The 17,687-nt window shown below is 40.6% G+C and overlaps 1 protein-coding gene across 4 annotated transcripts in view; it reads right to left on the bottom strand.

Annotated features, from left to right (window-relative positions):
* Positions 1 to 17,687, bottom strand: part of Ctps2 (CTP synthase 2) — a 126,951-nt gene that overhangs the window by 74,370 nt on the left and 34,894 nt on the right. For all 4 annotated transcript variants that reach the window (XM_029534469.1, XM_021187565.2, XM_029534470.1 and 1 more), the window contains exons 11-13: positions 16,085 to 16,179; positions 12,352 to 12,414; positions 12,216 to 12,259 (exon numbers count right to left, since the gene is read on the bottom strand). In XM_029534469.1, the coding sequence (XP_029390329.1) occupies positions 12,216 to 12,259; positions 12,352 to 12,414; positions 16,085 to 16,179 (202 nt within the window). The remainder of the gene's footprint in view (positions 1 to 12,215; positions 12,260 to 12,351; positions 12,415 to 16,084; positions 16,180 to 17,687) is intronic.

Genomic DNA, 17,687 nt, shown 5'->3' with positions numbered 1-17,687 from the left:
TCTCTCTCTCTCTCTCTGTGTGTGTGTGTGTGTGTGTGTGTGTGTGTGTGTGTGTGTGTGTGTCTCCTCCTCTTCCTCCTCTTGTGTGTATATGCTTGCTCATATGCATACATATGTGTGCAGGTACACATGTATGTGTCTGTGTGTAGAGGCCAGAGGTCAGCCTTGGAATGCTTCTTCAGGGGCCATCTACCTTGTTTTAAAATTCCTTTTGTGTATATATATTTGAGTGAAGCATATGTATATATGGTGGATGTGGATGTGGATATGTGCATGCATCCATTCATGTATATGCAGACACTAGAAAAAGGTACCCTGCTCTACCATTCACTTGATTCCTTTGAGACAGGATCTCTCACAGAACTTGAAGCTAGGCTGGCAGCTAGCAAGCCCCATTAAGGAAGCTCATGTCTTTCACACACACACACACACACACACACACACACACACACACACGTAATTGAATTGGAACACAGCCACACTCAACTACAATCTCGGCACTTGAGAGATGGAGGCCGGAGGATCAGGAATTCAGGGTCTTCCTTGGCTGAATACTGAATTCAAGGCCAGCCAAAGATGGATACGACCCCTATCTCAAAAAACAAACAAATAGAATAATTGAAACTTGTTAAGGGAGTAGGTCTCAAATGCTTTTACCAAACTCACTGAACTACATGGCTAGTAGATGCTAGCATGACTTCAGTAATCATTTCATTATATATATATATATACCAAAACTCACTTTGTACATGTTAAATACATACAATTTTCTATGTTCTTTTTTTAAAAGGACCATTTTTTCTTCCAGTCATGATGGCCCCCTACCTAAGGTATCTTTTCCTGTGCCCTACCTCCCACCCCTTTACAGAGTCCGCTGTCTGAAAGGGGCCAGTTCAGTTTGGAGTGAGCGCCCATTAGTGATTTTCAAGAGTAATCCATAATGTTAACAATAAATGACCGACTCCATGAATGCTTTAAAGCTAATGTATTCATTAGGCTTTTGTACCTTGAGCTCAGTGGAAAATACCTTAGAAATAAGTATTTCAACCACTTGATTTTTTAAATAGAAATGACTGAATAGTGGTGGGAGGCAATACTAAGGGAAGGGCACTGTTTGGGGCTGTCTACTTTAGCGTCCTAAATACAGCATTGCAAATGAACAACCAACACAATTCCACTTGCAGGCGACCCAGGGATTTGAGAGACTGGTGTATTCATTCCTTTTTTGTTGTTGTTGTTGTTGTGACAACATGTCTGACAAAAGTAACTTAAGGAAGAAGGTGGGGGGTGGGGGTTGGCTCACAGTTTGAGAGCATCATGAAGAAGGTGAGGAAGATAGGAGGAGGAGGAGGAGGCTAATGGTGCGGTGCCAGTGTGAGGTCCATGTTCTAAAAGCAAATCAAATGCCCAAGTAATATAAGGATATTCTGGAGTAGATTGCCTGGTGGTTGTTTACTTGTTCGTCTGACACAGAGTCTAATTTAGCCCAAGCTGGCTTCAAACTCCTGATCCTCCTGTCTCCACCTCCCAGGTGCTAGGATTATGGGGTTGTGGTCTTTGGGGAGATTTGTTATTGCTTTCGCTCTTTGGAGTCTTGTTTTTGTTTTTACTTTTTAAAAAAAAATCTCTTCATTTGCATAGCATCAAATGCTGTTGAAAAATAAGTCAAAAGAAAATACCTCAAACAGGGCTTCAACTGAAGGTAGAAAAAATGTAATGCATTCATTATGTTTAATGCATAACATAAATTACCCTTCACAGGAATCAGCTTTTAACTGTAACTATTTCACAAATCAGATGTCAAATTATTTTTAACTCTGAAACTTCCTAGTTTAGAAAGAGATAAATGAAGGCATAACTATGATAAAGAACTCCAATCAGAATATTAACAACTACAACTATCTCGAATGTCCATTTGCATCTTGTTAAAACATTTCTAGCCATCCCATGAGTGGTCGGGTAGTAGAATTCTAAGCTGGGGCTGGACAGATGGTTTGGCAGTTAAGAACAGTTGCTGCTCTTGCAATAGATCCAGGTTCAGTTCCCAGCACCCACATGGCTGTTCACCATTATCTGTAACTCCAGTTTCTAATACCCTCTTCTAGCCTCCCAGGGCACCAGGCACACCCATTGTGTAGAGATACACATGCAGTCAAGACACTAGTACACATAAATTAATAAAATAAGTTCTAGGAAAAACACTTCTTATCTCCCACTTTTCTTTCAATTTTTAAAATCTGTGTATTCCTATATATCTGTATCTACGGCATGTGTAGGAACCAACAGAGACAGAAGAGAGAGTTACAGCTCCTAGAGCTGGCACTAACAGGCCATGTCTAATATGGTACTAGAAATGAAATTTGGATCCTCTGGAAGAGCAGGAAGCACTGCTGAGCCATCTCTCCAGGCCCTTCCCCACTTGCTTTTACCAATACCACCATCTGAGTGTCCATATATGTCTTGAAGGCAGCACACGCATTCTGTTTTCATGATGTTATATTTTACATGAATTCACATTTTTGTTTGTTTTTTAATAATGTTTCATTACATTTTATGTATTTGTGTGTGTGTGTGTGTGTGTGTGTGTGTGTGTGTGTGTGTGTGTGCATGTGCTACAGTGACTATGGACATCAAAGAGCATCTTCCAAGAATCTGTTCTCTCCTTCCACTATGTGGCTTCCAGGAATCAAACAGATCATCATGTTTGGGGGGGGCAAGCGGTTTTACCTACTTCACTATCTCCCTTGCTATTCTGCTTGTGTTTGCTTGTGTTTGGTTTTGTCTTGTTTTGTTTTTTGTTTTGAGGCAGGGTCTCACTATATGATGGAGGACAGCCTAGAGCATACTCTGCAGGCCTCCAATTCACTCTCCTTTTGCCTCAGCGTGATTCCAATGATGCCATTATGGCTAGACTGCAGGTATAGATTTCTCTTTCTTTAGTCTTAAAAACTAAAAAAAAAAAAAAAAAAAAAACAGGAATAGCAGAGCCTCCAGTGGGAGCAGGACTCCGGAATCCGGAATCTGAGTTTGTATGGAGAGCTGACAGTTTTATGTTGGGGGTTCCCTTTCTTTATCAGAATTGCCTGGTTTGGGCTACTATGGAAGATAGGATAATCCAGACAAAGAAAAGAAAGCTGACTGATTCCCACTATATAAAGCCCCAATCTCTCCCAGGAGGTTTGGGAGTCCCACCAAAAAGGCTGTCAAGGGGCTGGTGAGATGGCTCAGTGGGTAAGAGCACCCGACTGCTCTTCCGAACGTCCAGAGTTCAAATCCCAGCAACCACATGGTGGCTCAGAACCATCCGTAACAAGATCTGACGCCCTCTTCTGGAGTGTCTGAAGACAGCTAGAGTGTACTTACATATAAAATAAATAAATAAATCTTTAAAAAAAAAAGGCTGTCAAGTCTTTGTCTTGTAGAGGAAGAAGAATCAAGAAGTCAGCCATCTTAAATGTTTAAGTGAAAAGGACATTAATTTACCTAAAGCTCCTTCTCCTGTCTGTCCGTTTTCCTGTCAGGGAGTTCTCTGATGCCTAGTCCCTCAGACGGATAATAGAATGAAAGTCAGCTATGTTCCTGAGAAGCCTCCTCTAAGTGCAGCCGAGACAACTTTAAAGCAGAAAAGAGACCAGAGTTGCTACAGACCCAGAAGTATCCTGCAACCCTACAAAGTGTTCTTTTAGCTCTTGTGGATAAATCAAGGAAATAGCATGATTATAACCAATTTTTGCTCCCTTTCCTGGGTACTCTTGGACTCAGCATAGACTGCAGCCCTTAGAGAAAAAAATATATTTCTCCTTTTACATGTGCCTGTTAAAGAGTCCATTCTGAATAATAATCTGACAATTTTGGAAGCAACCATAACACTTCTCAGGCATTCCAAAAAGGTAGGGAGGTCATGCCAACCAATGAAATGAAACAGACTGTGGCAGCAGACATATTGTAAGAGACGCTCCTGGTTTCTGACATGTTTACTTTCTTGAGCTAGAAGAGCATGAATGACCATGCCCACTGAGTATTTGCTATCTACCCAAGTAAAGTACTCCTCAGGCATTGTGCTCTTAGCTGCATTATGATTCCATCCCCCCTTTAATAAGACTTTCAGCCATCAGCACAACTGCTGGTTCTTAAGGCTATTTTTCTCCGGCAAAGTGATCTCAGCACATAGACATTCAATAGCAATTAGGTTTTATTGTTCTCATCTCACTTATGTGTATAGGAGCCATTGAAATGTAAAATGCACACATCCTCTGACTTGGCAATTTCCCTTCTATGGATTCATCCCACAGATGTGCTTATGTGTGGATACAGAACATATTTGTACACGGAGGTCAAAATGTAAAGTGATTTCAGGCTACAAAAAAGAAAGCACACAACCTAAATACAAGACTATAAACACAATACAATAAATGCAATAACTACTCTCATGCCCATGGTACACACAGCTAGACAAGCCATCAAAGGTCCTTACACAATGATAGGTGATCAATACAAAGTGGGAACAGTGTCTCAAAGATGCTAGCTAAAGTGGCTGTGGGTGTTGCCCAGTGGTTAGTACACATGGTGTCTTGAGTTCCCATTCATTGCACTGCTTGCCCCCCCTCAAAAAAGAGTATATGTCCATCCACGTATATGGTTAGGTATACACACACACACACACACACACAGGCACACACAGCATGCATGCATTCCTGAACACAAAATAAAGGAAGTTGTCTCTGTGGACGAGAAGTGAAGCAAACTGAGACAAATGAAATCCCTTTAGATGCTTTCTGTAGACTTAACTTTTTTTACCCTGTGTGTCAATTATTCTTTCATGTATACACACATACAGCGTTAAAAGCTGTCATCCAAGACTTAGCCTCGACAAAGCTGTCTAATAGCGGCACCTACTGGTAAAATCGCTTCTTAGCCCAAAGTAGTGCCTGAAAAAGAAAAGCCATCATTTTCCTGGCAGCGCCACTGCAGCTATTACTCAGGAAATACATTTCTATTAAAGCCTCCTAAGGAATTTTTTTTTTTTTGCTGATATGAGGCCTTCTGAGCATGAGGCTTAAAAGTACCATCTGGCTGGGGAGTGACGGTTCATTATGGTTTGAATTGAAAGCTATAAAACGGCATGAATATTTCTATATCCTTCCATGAGGTAATCTCCAGCATACAGTACCAAGTTAAGAAGAAAAAAAAAAACAAATCAGGAAAACATGAGAAAAATATACTATGGTGCATATTAAAAGGGGAGAAGTTACAGATAAACAAACACATTTGTTTATATTTTTAATTAATTTTAAGATTTATTTTTATCTATGTATATTAATCTTTTGCCTGCATGTATAAAGTGTACCATGTCTGTGCAGTGCCCACAAAGGCAGAGGTCAGATCCCCCCAGAACTGGAGTTATAGGTGGATGTGAGATGCTTTGTAAATGCTGGGAACTGAGCCCAGGTCCTCTGCAAGAAGAGGTGCTCTTAACTGCTGAACCATCTCTCCAGACACTATTTATATTATTTAAAATGAAAAGGTTGGGCTAACAAGATGCCCTAGTGAATAAGGATGCTTGCCACCAAGCTAATGATCAGAATTCTACCCCCAAGACTTATATGGTGGAAGGAGAGAACCAAATCCCACAAAAGTTGTCTCTACTACAGCACGCACATGAACTGGGACACATATACACCCAAATAAAATGTCATTTTTAATGGAATGAACAAAGGGGAAAAAAAGAACAAATAGTTGCTATAAAGGAAGAGTGTTATGGTTCAAGTATGAAATGCACACCACAGGTTCCTGATGTCTGTGTGTTTGAACACTTGTTCCCCAGCTATGGCGCTATTTAGGAAAGCAGAGGACAAGGGGTTTAGTTGGCAGATAGATGTTGAACTGTTTAGGTGGAATGAGGGTTAAATAGGTCAACTCTGCTTGGCACTTGTTATTGTCTGCCTACAGTGTAAGACAAAGTACATCATGCTCCCACCAACATGAAGAAGAACCAGTCCCACCCATATCCCATTCAAATTAAACCATTCAAGGCTCAGAAGTAGCTAACTCAGTTGGTTGAGTTTTCCCTAGCATTCACAAAGGCCCGGGGTTCCATCCCCAACACTACATAAAGGAGAAATAGGGATACATACCTGGAATCCCAGCAAAAGAATCAGAATCCTTGGTTATATGAGACACTGTCTTAATTTTAAAAACAAACAAACCAACACTCCTTCCTTAAGCTACTATAGTAGGGATTAATCACATCAGAGAGATAAGCAAAAGTAAGGAGTATAAAGGAGTAAGAGAGAACTAGATCCCTGTAAACCAATGACTATGTTATTTTCAATTATGTGTCTGTGTGTGGGTATGTATGCGAGAGCAGGTCAGAGGTGTTGAAATCACCTGGAGCTGGAGTTAGAGGTGGTTGTGAGCTGCCAGCTGTGGCTGCTGAGATCCAAACTTAAGGCCCTCTGCAAGAACAGTACACATTTTTGTTTTTGAAACAGGATCCTGGTTGTTCTGGAGCTCACTATATAGATCAGGCTAGCCTCAAGTCACAGATATTCGCCTGCCTCTGTCTCCCAAGTGCTTAGATTAAAAGCATGTGCCACCACACCCGGCCTGCACCATACATTCTTAACTGCTGAGCCTTCATTTAAGCCCAAAGTCAATTATTTTTAATAGAGACAGTTCTACCCCTGCCCTCCTACCAAGGAACATTTGCTAATATCTGGAGGAAATTTTAGTGTCATAATTAAGGACAGAACTAGTGACATCTAGCACCACACACACGAGAAAGTAATAATAACAACAACAATAACAATAATCATCATCATCATCATCATCTATCCCAAAATGTCAGTGAAAAGGAATTTACATCTATAATATTCAGAGAACTCTTACAACTGAATGGTTATAATACAAACAGCCCAACTAAAATAGACCAGGAATGGAAATAGACATTTTTCCAAAGAAGGAACACAAGTAGCCATTATATACGTGAAAGATATCCAAGAGTTCTTAGCTATGGGGTAGGGTGGGGTGCAAATCAAAGCCCAGAAGAGATGCCACTTCACTTCCACTAGAGTTGCTGTGAGGAAAGACATGAACAGTAACAAGTGCTCCAGAGAAGGCAGAAACTGAGGCCCTCACTCACAAAATGCTGCTGTGTATGTTGTTGCCCCTTTGGCAAACAGTCTGGTGGTTCTTTCCTAGACTAAGCAGTTATCACATGACCCAGGAATTCCACTCCTGGGTGAAATGAAAACATGTCCATACTAAAACAAAAAACAAAAGCAAAAAACAACAAAACAAATTAAAAAACCCCACCCATACACGAATGTTCACAGAAACATTATTAGCAATAGAGAAAAAGTAGGAGCAACCCAAATGTCCATCAGTAAATGAACAGATCGAGAAAAAAGCACATATCGTCATAAGAGAACAGTAATTAATCATAATAAGAAATTAATTAGGAACAAACCATGGGCACAATCTCTGCAGCCAGTCCCACAACACCCAAGGGAAGCTCTACACGCAGGTACCCTAATACGCCCAGGATCCCAGGATCCCAGGGGCTTGGTCACACCAGGATCTCAGGGTCACAGAGGCAGCTTGACTCCCAGGAGCTCTGACATACCCAGGATCTCAGGATCACAGGATCCCAGAATCACAGAGACAGCTGGACTCTAAGGAGTTCTGACACAACCAGAATTATAGGAAGGACAGGATCCAGTCAGATATATTGAGGGCAACAAGCACTTGAGATAATCAGATGGCAGGAGGCAAGAATAAGAACATAAGCAACAGAAACCAAGGTTACTTGGCATTATCAGAACCCGATTCTCCCACCATAGCAAGTCTTGGATACACCATCACTCAGATCTACAATCACTTCTCATGATGATGATAGATGACATTAAGAAGGACATAAATAGGGCTGAGCAGTTAAGAGCACTGACTATTCTTACAAAAGTCCCAAGTTCAAATCCCAGCAACCACATGGTGGCTCACAACCATCTGTAACGAGATCTGACGCCCTCTTCTGGTGTGTCTGAAGACAACTACAATGTACTTTCATATGATAAATAAATAAATATTTTGTTTTAAAAAAAGGACATAAATAACTNCCTTAAAGAAATACAGGAGAACACAGGTAAACAGGTAGAAACCCTTAAAGAGGAAACACAAAAATCCCTTAAAGAATTACAGGAAAACACAATCAAACAGGTAAAGGAAANGAACAAAACCATCCAAGATCTAAAAATGGAAATAGAAACAATTTTTTTAAATCACAAAGGGAGACAACCCTGGAGTTAGAAAACCTAGGAAGGAGATCACCAACAGAATACAAGAGATAGAAGAGAGAATCTCAGGTGCAGAAGATACCATAGAAACATTGACACAAAAGTCAAAGAACATGGAAAAGGCAAAAAGCTCCTAACCCAAAACATCCAGGAAATCCAAGACACAATGAGAAGACCAAACCTAAGTATAATCGGAGTAGATGAGAATGAAGATTCCCAACTTAAAGGGCCAGTAAATATCTTCAACAAAATTATAGAAGAAACTTCCCCAACCTAAAGAAAGAGATGCCCATGAACATACAAGAGGCCTACAGAACACCAAATAGATTGGAGCAGAAAAGAAATTCCTCCTGTCACATAATAATCAAAACACCAAATGCACTAAACAAAGAAATAATATTAAAAGCAGTAAGGGGAAAAGGTCAAGTAACATATAAAAGCAGCCCTATCAGAATTACACCTGACTTCTCCCTAGAGACTATGAAAGCCAGAAGACCCTGGACAGATGTCATACAGACCCTAAGAGAGCACAAATGCCATCCCAGGCTACTATACCCAGCAAAACTCTCAATTACCATAGATGGAGAAACCAAGGTATTCCATGACAAAACCAAATTTACACAATATCTTTCCACAACTCCAGCTCTACAAAGGATAATAGATGGAAAAAAAACAACACAAGGAGGGAAACTACACCCTAGAAAAAGCAAGAAAGTAATCTTTCAATAATCCCAAAAGAAGATAGCCACACAAACATAATTCCACCTCTAACAACAAAAATAAAAGAATTTCCTTAATATCTCTTAACATCAATGGACTCAACTCCCCAATAAAAAGACATAGACTAACAGACTGGATATGTAAACAGGACTCAGCATTTTGCTGCACACAGGAAACTCACCTCAGTGACAAAGAGACACTACCTTGGAGTAAAAGGTTGGAAAACAATTTTCCAAGCAAATGGTCCCAAGAAACAACCTGGAGTAGCCATTATAATACCAAACAAAATTGACTTATTAGAATCAGATGTATAAAAGTTGGGGTCTTAGACAGGTGCACTTAGCACTTAAAATGAGCAGAATGCACATAAACAAACACTTCTCTAGGACTAATTGTCTATTCTGGGTCTTTTGTTCCATATCAATATGAGGATTTTCTTTCTATTTATGTGAAGAATGAGATGAGGATGTTGATTGTGATTTCATTGAATCAGTAAATTGTTTTAGTAGGAAGGTCTTTTTTCACAATGTTAATTCTACCAAGCTATATACACTTGGGAGGTCTTCAAATTCTAGGATGTTTCTTAATCTCTTTCTTCACACATTTGAAGTTTTCATTGTAGAGGCTTTTGACCTCTATTGTTATGTATATTCTAAATATTTTATTTGAGAAGCTGAGAAGAGGAGCGTGTCCGTGATCTCTTTCTCAGCAGGCTTGTTACTCATGTGTATTAAGACTGGTAAATTTTGTAAGTCAATTATGTATCATAACACTTTGCTAAAATTATTGATAATTTCTACAATTTTTCTAGATAAATGTTGGGAACATAGGACATAAGATATATAATCTTCAATTGAAAATAATTTGACCTAATATTTTCCCATTTGTATCCCCTCTCTTGACTTATTGCTCCAGCTAATGCTTCAATCACATTATGGATGAGCAGTAGGGATAGTAGGCAGTCCTCTCCCATTCCTGATTTTAATGGGGCTTGTTAATGGTTTTATTTATTTAGGATGATATTGGCCATGGGTTTGTTATACATAACCTTTATTATGTTGTAATATGTTTCCTACATTCCTACTTGTTCTAGGGCTTTTTTTTTTTCCTTTTTTTTTTTTTTTTTTTTTCCTCTAAGATAAAGCCCAAGAAAGAAAGACATGGCTTTTGTCTATGTCATCAGAAGTGTCAACCTTGAGTCAGTTTTGCTCTCTTTTCCCACACACATCTTAGTAGTAGCCACTTTCTTTTTTTTGTGGTTTTTTTTTTTTTTTTTTTTNCTGGCTGTCCTGGAACTCACTCTGTAGACCAGGCTGGCCTCGAACTCAGAAATCCACCTGCCTCTGCCTCCCAAGTGCTGGGATTAAAGGTGTGTGCCGGAATTTCTTTTTTTAAGTAATGAAGTCATCCAAATCAACTGCCATGTTAGTGACAGAGATCTATAAAAGTACTAAAGCACATTGGATGAGACATTTCAAGTAGCCAAATCTGTAGGATGTTACGAACAACATAATCAGGACAGGCAAGATGGCTCAGCAGGTAAAGGTACTGGCCTAAAGCTTCAACAGCCTGAGTTTGATCCCTAGGATCCACATAGTAGAAGCAGCAGTTCCTCCAAGTTGTCTTCTGACCTCTACACACATGCTGTGGCACATGCACCTACACACATGCGTGAGCGCACACAAAAACAAACAAAATAAATAAAACATAATTCTTCAAAAACCACACAGAGAGAACTGACATGGCAGCTCCTACCTGTGACCCCCAACTTGAGAGGCTATGGTTAAAGAACTGCTGTAAGTTTGAGGCCAGTCTGAGCTACAGAGCGAGTTCTAGGTAAGCCTAGGATAGGGATAGACTACATCTATAACAAAACAAGGGCCTATGAGGTAGCTCAGTAGATTAAAAATGCCTGCCACACACAAGCTTAACAACATGAGTTTGTTTCCCAGAACATATAGCAACAGAAGAAAACCAACATCTGCAACCAGTCCATATGGTATATATACACACACACACACACACACACACACACACACACACACATGCATGAATAAATAAAAATTTAAAAAACCAACAAAGAAGAGTATAACCAGTATATGAAGGCCACTGATATTAGATAGGTGTGTTTGGCAGCAGGGCTGTAGCTGGATGGACATACACAGACAGGCGACTGATGATCAGGCAAGCCAAAGGCCAATGTCAAGCATGAAAGTCAAGTTCTTTTAATGAGTGGCAAGAAAGCAAAGGCACAGAAATAAAGCCTTCCTAAAATAACTGGTTCAATTCTTCATTGGTTTTGTTGAGGTCACAAGGGGAAGATTGTAAGAGGGACATGTAAGGCATAGGGAATATTCCTGGGAAAAAAAACTGAAACGTATTACTTCGATCATCCAAATGAGAAACTCTAAGCATGTGAGGAACTGGATTGACATGGGACAAACAAATGATAAAATGGGAGAGCCTTCATGGACCAGCAAAGAATCTTGACTTTTATTTAAAAAAATCTTATTGTCAGGCACTTGAAAAACAGAGGCAAGGATCTCTGAGTTCAAGGCCAGATAGGTCTACATATCAAGTTCCAAGCCAACCAGGGCTACGTAATGAGACCCTATCTTAAAGAAACAAAACCCACAACCATTTATTATTTTTATTTGTGTGCATACATATATGGATTCTGACAAAGGCCAGAAGAAAGTGTCAGATCCCTAGAACTGGAGTGATAGGTAGCTATGAGATGCCTAAAGTGGGTGCTGGGAATCAAACTTGGGTCCTTGGAAGAGTTGCAAGCACTCTTAGTCATTGGGCATCTCTCTAGCCCTATGACAATCTTGACAGATAAAGACCAGTACCACAATGGTTGTCACTTTTCTTTTAGAAAAATAGATGGCCACCAATGCAGAAAACAGGCAGACTGGGGACAAGTCTAGAGATGGGACAGCTCATTTATTTATATTAGCTGTTATAAATTGTTGTCACAGCCAATTTAATCCTTTCCTAAACATTAAGCTTGAAAGCTGTTGCAAAGACAAATCAGGCTGGACTGCAGTTTGAAGCAAAAATGATAGGTAATAATAAGTTCATATATAATTTTTAAAGTTCTGTCACTGCTAGGAGAAAACAATAGTTACCCCTTAGTGGTTTAGGCAAAAACTGAAACAGACCGATAATAATTGGACCCAGAAAGATGACCAAGCCACTTACCAATGGGACTGGAGTGTTTGGCTCAAATTCTGTAGAATTAGCGTCTAAGGACAAAGAAGAAGTTTAGTGATTTACCAATATTGCTGACACATTCTTGTTTTTTAAATAAATGATGCTCAGCAAACCTTGGACTTACCTTTCAAGTTCAGGCAGTTTCTTGCAAACTCAATCACTGCCAGTTGCATCCCAAGGCAAATTCCTATTAGGAGAAGCACAGGAGCATGATTTGTATCTAGTGACACTTTGGGTTTAAGTGTTTCCCTGCAGTCTCTTAAGAGAGAAAGACTTCCTGTTTTGTTCCCTGCAATCCCCTTGGCACCTAGAATAGTTCCTGGAAGTGCAGCAAGTAACAAGGCTTAAAACTTTAAAGGAACAAATCTAAGGTTTAGAAGTGAACAAGAAGCACCTGGGGGGCAGACAAGGAAATGACAAAGCACCCAGAAGACAAATATGCCATCTATTGTAGCTGTTCTTGAACCAAGGCACCTATGTAGGCTGCAGGGCTGTTTCAAAGACCTTGAGTCTTTTGGAGCATGCCTAACAATACCCCCACCTCGAGAGGACGTCTCCTTGTGCTAAGATTTCACATCCCAGCTTCTCAAGATTTCACAACCAAAATATAGCTTTGGCCACAGGGCAACCTGAGGTTGGCTAGTCTAAGGATGCCTACCTAAGAAGGTGGGGCTGCTAATCTCAGGGATAAAAGCAGCAGCAGGAGCTGGCACCCATGTTCTGGGCAGATGGATGGCAGAAAGCAGGGAAGAAGACATGAAATGAAACAAAACTGAGCAGGTGCTCAAGAAAGACAAAGGTGAGTTAGAAGGGTGGCTCAAAAGTTAGGAGCACCTGGTGCTCTTACAGAGGACCCAGGTTATCAGCACCAGCACGGCACAAAATATCTGTAATTCCAATTCCAGAAGATCCAACATCTAATGCTCTCTTTGGCCTCCAAGGACACTGCATGCATGTGCTACACAGGCACACACACAAACACACACACACACATACATACATGCACAGGCAAAATACTCAGGCGCATAAAATAAAAATAAATCTTAAAAATAAAGATGAGGCCCGCTGTCATATAGACGCTTTTGCGCCTATCTCCACAGTCACTGCAGCCAACCAACTCCCTCCTATAAACATACAGCAATGAGCATTCCAGATTCCAGATACTTATACAGACATATACATGTGATCCAGGAGATGCAAAGGGAGAAGCCATCAATGTACCAGCATGCCAGGATGAAAAGGATAAGCAGGAAATGGCTGAGTATTCAAGGAACTTCAGAAAGTTCCATATGGGTAGGGCATAAAGAGACATGATGTTATGAAGCAGAAGTGCATACCTGGAATCCTAACACATGGGAGGTGGAGGCAGGAGGAAGAAGAGTTCAAAGCCAGCCTCAGCTACATAGCAAATTCAAGGTTAATTTGAGGATAGGGATATAAGAAAAAAACATGTTCAACATACAATATATACATATGCAAACGTTTGAAAAAATAAAGACAGCAGAAATGGCCAGGTGATGGTAGTGCAAGCATTTAATCCCAGCACTTGGGAGACTGAGGTAGGTGGATCTCTGAGAGTTTGAGGCCAGCCTGGTCTACAGAGTGAGTTCCAAGACTGCCAGGACTTCACAGACACAAAAACGAACAACTACAACAACAAAACAGTAGAAATGCAAAAAGAATTTCACCGGCTATTTCACATATATTTTCTATATTGACAGATCAGATATAACTTGTACTGTATAAAACAGAGCACTGGAGGTTGGAAAGATGGCGCCACAGTTTAGCGTACTTGTTATTCTTGCAGAAGAGCCAGTTTCGGTTTCCAGCACCCACATGGCAGCTAACAACCCTCTGGGATTCTAGTTCTAGCAAATCTGATGTCTTCTGACCTCAGAGACTACCAGGTACACAGACATACATGCAGGTAAATCAAAACAGGGCACTTATTGTTTATTTTGTCTTTACTAAACTTACATACCTTTAGCTGTACAAAAATATTTTTTAAAAGGATAAAGAGCATATGCATGAGAGAGAGAGAGAATATGAGAACAGCTTGCAAACATTCTGCATTCTGCACCATGAAAATCACATCAGGAGCTTTACCTAAGTTTAGAGGTAAACTGAGTTTAGAGAGAGACTTAAAAAAGCACAGTGAGGGGCTAGGGCTGTAGTTCAACTGACTGAGTGCTTACATAGCATGCTCAAAACTCCAGGTTCCACTCCCCAATATGGCATAAGCAGGCACCTATCAATAATCCTAGCACCAGGAAAGTGAAGATAGGAGGATGGAGAGTTCAAGGTCATCCTTGGCTATATAGCAACTTTGAGGCCTGCCTTAGCTATATAAAACACACTGTAGGAAAACACTCTGTGATAGTTTGAATAAGAATGGCCCCCCAGTACCTTTAAGTATTTGTTCTCCAGTTGGCGGCTGTCTAGTGGGTGACTAGAAGGTGTTCCTTGCTGGAAGAAGTGTTAAGGTAGGCAGGCTCTGACTGAGGTTTCAAAAGACTCTTGCTGTTCTGAATTAGTGTTCTCTGTTTCCTGCTTACAGATCAAGATGGGAGCTCTCAGCTGCTGCTCTAGTGCTATGCTTGCCTTCCTGCTGCCATGTTCCTCACCAGGATGGCAATAAAAGGAGTCCTATCTCTCTGGAACTGTAACCTTACCGCCCCCACACACACACACCCTTCCTTCTATAACCTTCTATAAGGCAACCCTTCATTGCCCTGGCCATGTTGTTTTGTCATAGCAATGGAGACGTGGCTAATATACATGAGCCTTATTTATTTGTATGTGTACATGGTATATATGCACATGCAGGGTGAGGTTGCATGCCCAAGTGCAGAGGCCAGAGGAATAAGTTGGGTGTCCTGCATTATCAGTCTCTATCTTATTCCCTTGACATAGGGTCTCTCAGTGAACCTGGAGCTTGAGAATTCAATTCGCTAGGCTACCTGGCCAGCAAGCTCCAACAATCCTCATGGATTGCTTGCCACAAACACCCCCACACCCCGCCACACAGTGTTAAGGTTATATATAGGCATGTGCAGTCATACCTAGCTTTTAATGTGGGTGTTGGGGATCAAATCAGGATGTTTGTTACCTAGTGAGCCATCTCCCCAGCCTAAACACCCCATTAAAAAAAAATAACGATGGCCCAAATGAGCTTAGGTCAGGGTAAAACAAAGCAAGTATCCTGGTTTTTCTTTGGAAAAAGAGTCCCAAGAGTCTGGAGTACCCAGGAAAGAGCAGGTTATTTAAAAAAAAAAAAACAACTGGCATCTAACACTCTTTAGAGAGTAAAAGACAGCAAAGCCGACCCTTCAGTTCATCAACCCACCAAAATACCTGAAACAGAGTCGGGGACTGCCCCTCCTACCTGAAACCCCAACAGCAAAGCTGCCGTTAGCATATCCAGGTCCCATGTTATCTGGCCTTACTGCTACAGAAACTAGGCTTTGCAATTTAAGCCAACATTTAACCAGTCATTTAAAAGACTGTCTCTGTGGAAGGTATAGTGATAAGATATATGCATATAGCCCCAAATTTTTGGATGCTAAGGCAGAAGAGCTTGAACCAACAAGTTCACAGGCAGCCTGGACAAAAAAAAAAAACTTAAACTCATAGGATCAATAAACAAAAACTTTGGGGGCTGGTGAGATGGCTCAGTGGGTAAGAGCACCCGACTGCTCTTCCGAAGGGCCGGAGTTCAAATCCCAGCAACCACATGGTGGCTCATAACCATCCGTAACAAGAGTGTCTGAAGACAGCTACAGTGTACTTACGTATAATAAATAAATAAATCTTTAAAAAAAAATTCCTTAAAAAAATAAAATAAACAAAAACTTTACCCAGAAATGGAATCTTCTTTGTCCTTGCCCATGAAATTGCCTGAAGCTTTCCCAACGTTCCTCGGATTCCAAAGCCTCCAGGCACAAGAATACCACTGAAATCAACACAAAAGGAAAGTAAGGTTGACTATCCACCATTTCTAAATATTTTTAAATAATTAACATGTGCATGTGTTTGTATGTTTGTGTGTTTCTGTCTCTGTCTCTCTGTCTCTGTCTCTCTGTCTCTCTGTCTCTCTCTGTCTCTCTCTGTCTCTCTCTCTCTCTCTGTCTCTCTCTCTCTGGGGGGGGGGGTCTGGGCACGCCTGTGTCCATGAGCAAGTGAGTATGTGAAGGTCAGAGAACATCTTATAGCAACTGGTTCTCTCTGTCCACTATGTGGTACCAGAGATCGAACTCAAGCTGTCAGGCCTGACAGCAAGAACGTTTACCTTTACTAAGCCATCTCATCGGCCCACACTACTTTCATTTTTAAAACTTGTGTTTTTGTTCATTATGTTCAATGTTCCCAAACTCAGTGCTTGGGACAATCACTAATGAATGCCTGGGGTCTATTTTCAGACTAGATTACTTAACTGAACATCTTTGAAGGTCAATCTTACAGGAACTTATGACAGTTTCTCATAACTGACTAATTTTTTTTTCTGGTAGGTCTTAGTAACTTCTGAGTATGGTAATTGAGAAATTCCAGCCAATAAAAACACACTTAGAGCCAGTTATGGTAGTACATGCCTATTAATCCAACACTCAGAAGGTAAAAGGAGGAGGGTTATAAGTTCTAGCAGTTGAAGATGCTAGAAGACCATGGCTAAACAGCAAGACTCTACACCAGTAAATTAAAACCAAAACCAAAGGATACACTGAAAACTGTGTGTGAGGATACATACTTGTAATCCCAGCACTCCAGAGGCTAAGGCAGAAAGAGTGAGGATTTTAGACCAGCCTAGACTATAAAATAAGACAAAATCAAGTAAATAAAAGAATATAAAATAAAGTAATTCTACTGAGGAACTGATATAACATAGTGGTAGAGCATTTGTCTAATGTAAAGGGAGAGAGAAAAACATAAAATGAATGAAGATTTTTAAAAAATGGTTAAAGTCCATCTTTGTTGTTGTTAATTTTTTGAGACAGGGTCTTCTGGAGTGCAGACTAACCACAAACTCACTCTATAGCCAAGAGTGGACTTGAACTCTGGATCCTCCTACCTCACCCTCCCAAGTGCATGACTACAGGTATGTACCATCATACCTAGCTGAGTTCAATTCTTTCCTAACTACTATATAAAAACTTTCGGCTCTCTATCATCATCAGAAAGAGGTAAACTGGTTTTCAAAAGTCAAAACTAAGATTTCAACAGACACTTTACATGGTGAATGAAAATGTCCTTGCTAGAGCAAAGATTTAAGTTAAAAGACAGCAGTTCAAGGGAAAAGTACCGGGAAGGGCATGATAACCTCAAGATACAATGCTGCTGGGCTGGAGAGATGGCTCAGCGGTTAAGAGGACTGGCTGCTCTTCCAGAGGTCCTGAGTTCAAATCCCAGCAACCACATGGTGGCTCACAACCATCTGTAATGGGATCTGATGCCCTCTTCTGGTGT

Source organism: Mus pahari, chromosome X, assembly GCF_900095145.1.
Source record: "Mus pahari chromosome X, PAHARI_EIJ_v1.1, whole genome shotgun sequence".
Classification (NCBI taxonomy): Eukaryota; Metazoa; Chordata; class Mammalia; order Rodentia; family Muridae; genus Mus; species Mus pahari.
This window is presented reverse-complemented; position numbering and strand designations above follow the sequence as displayed.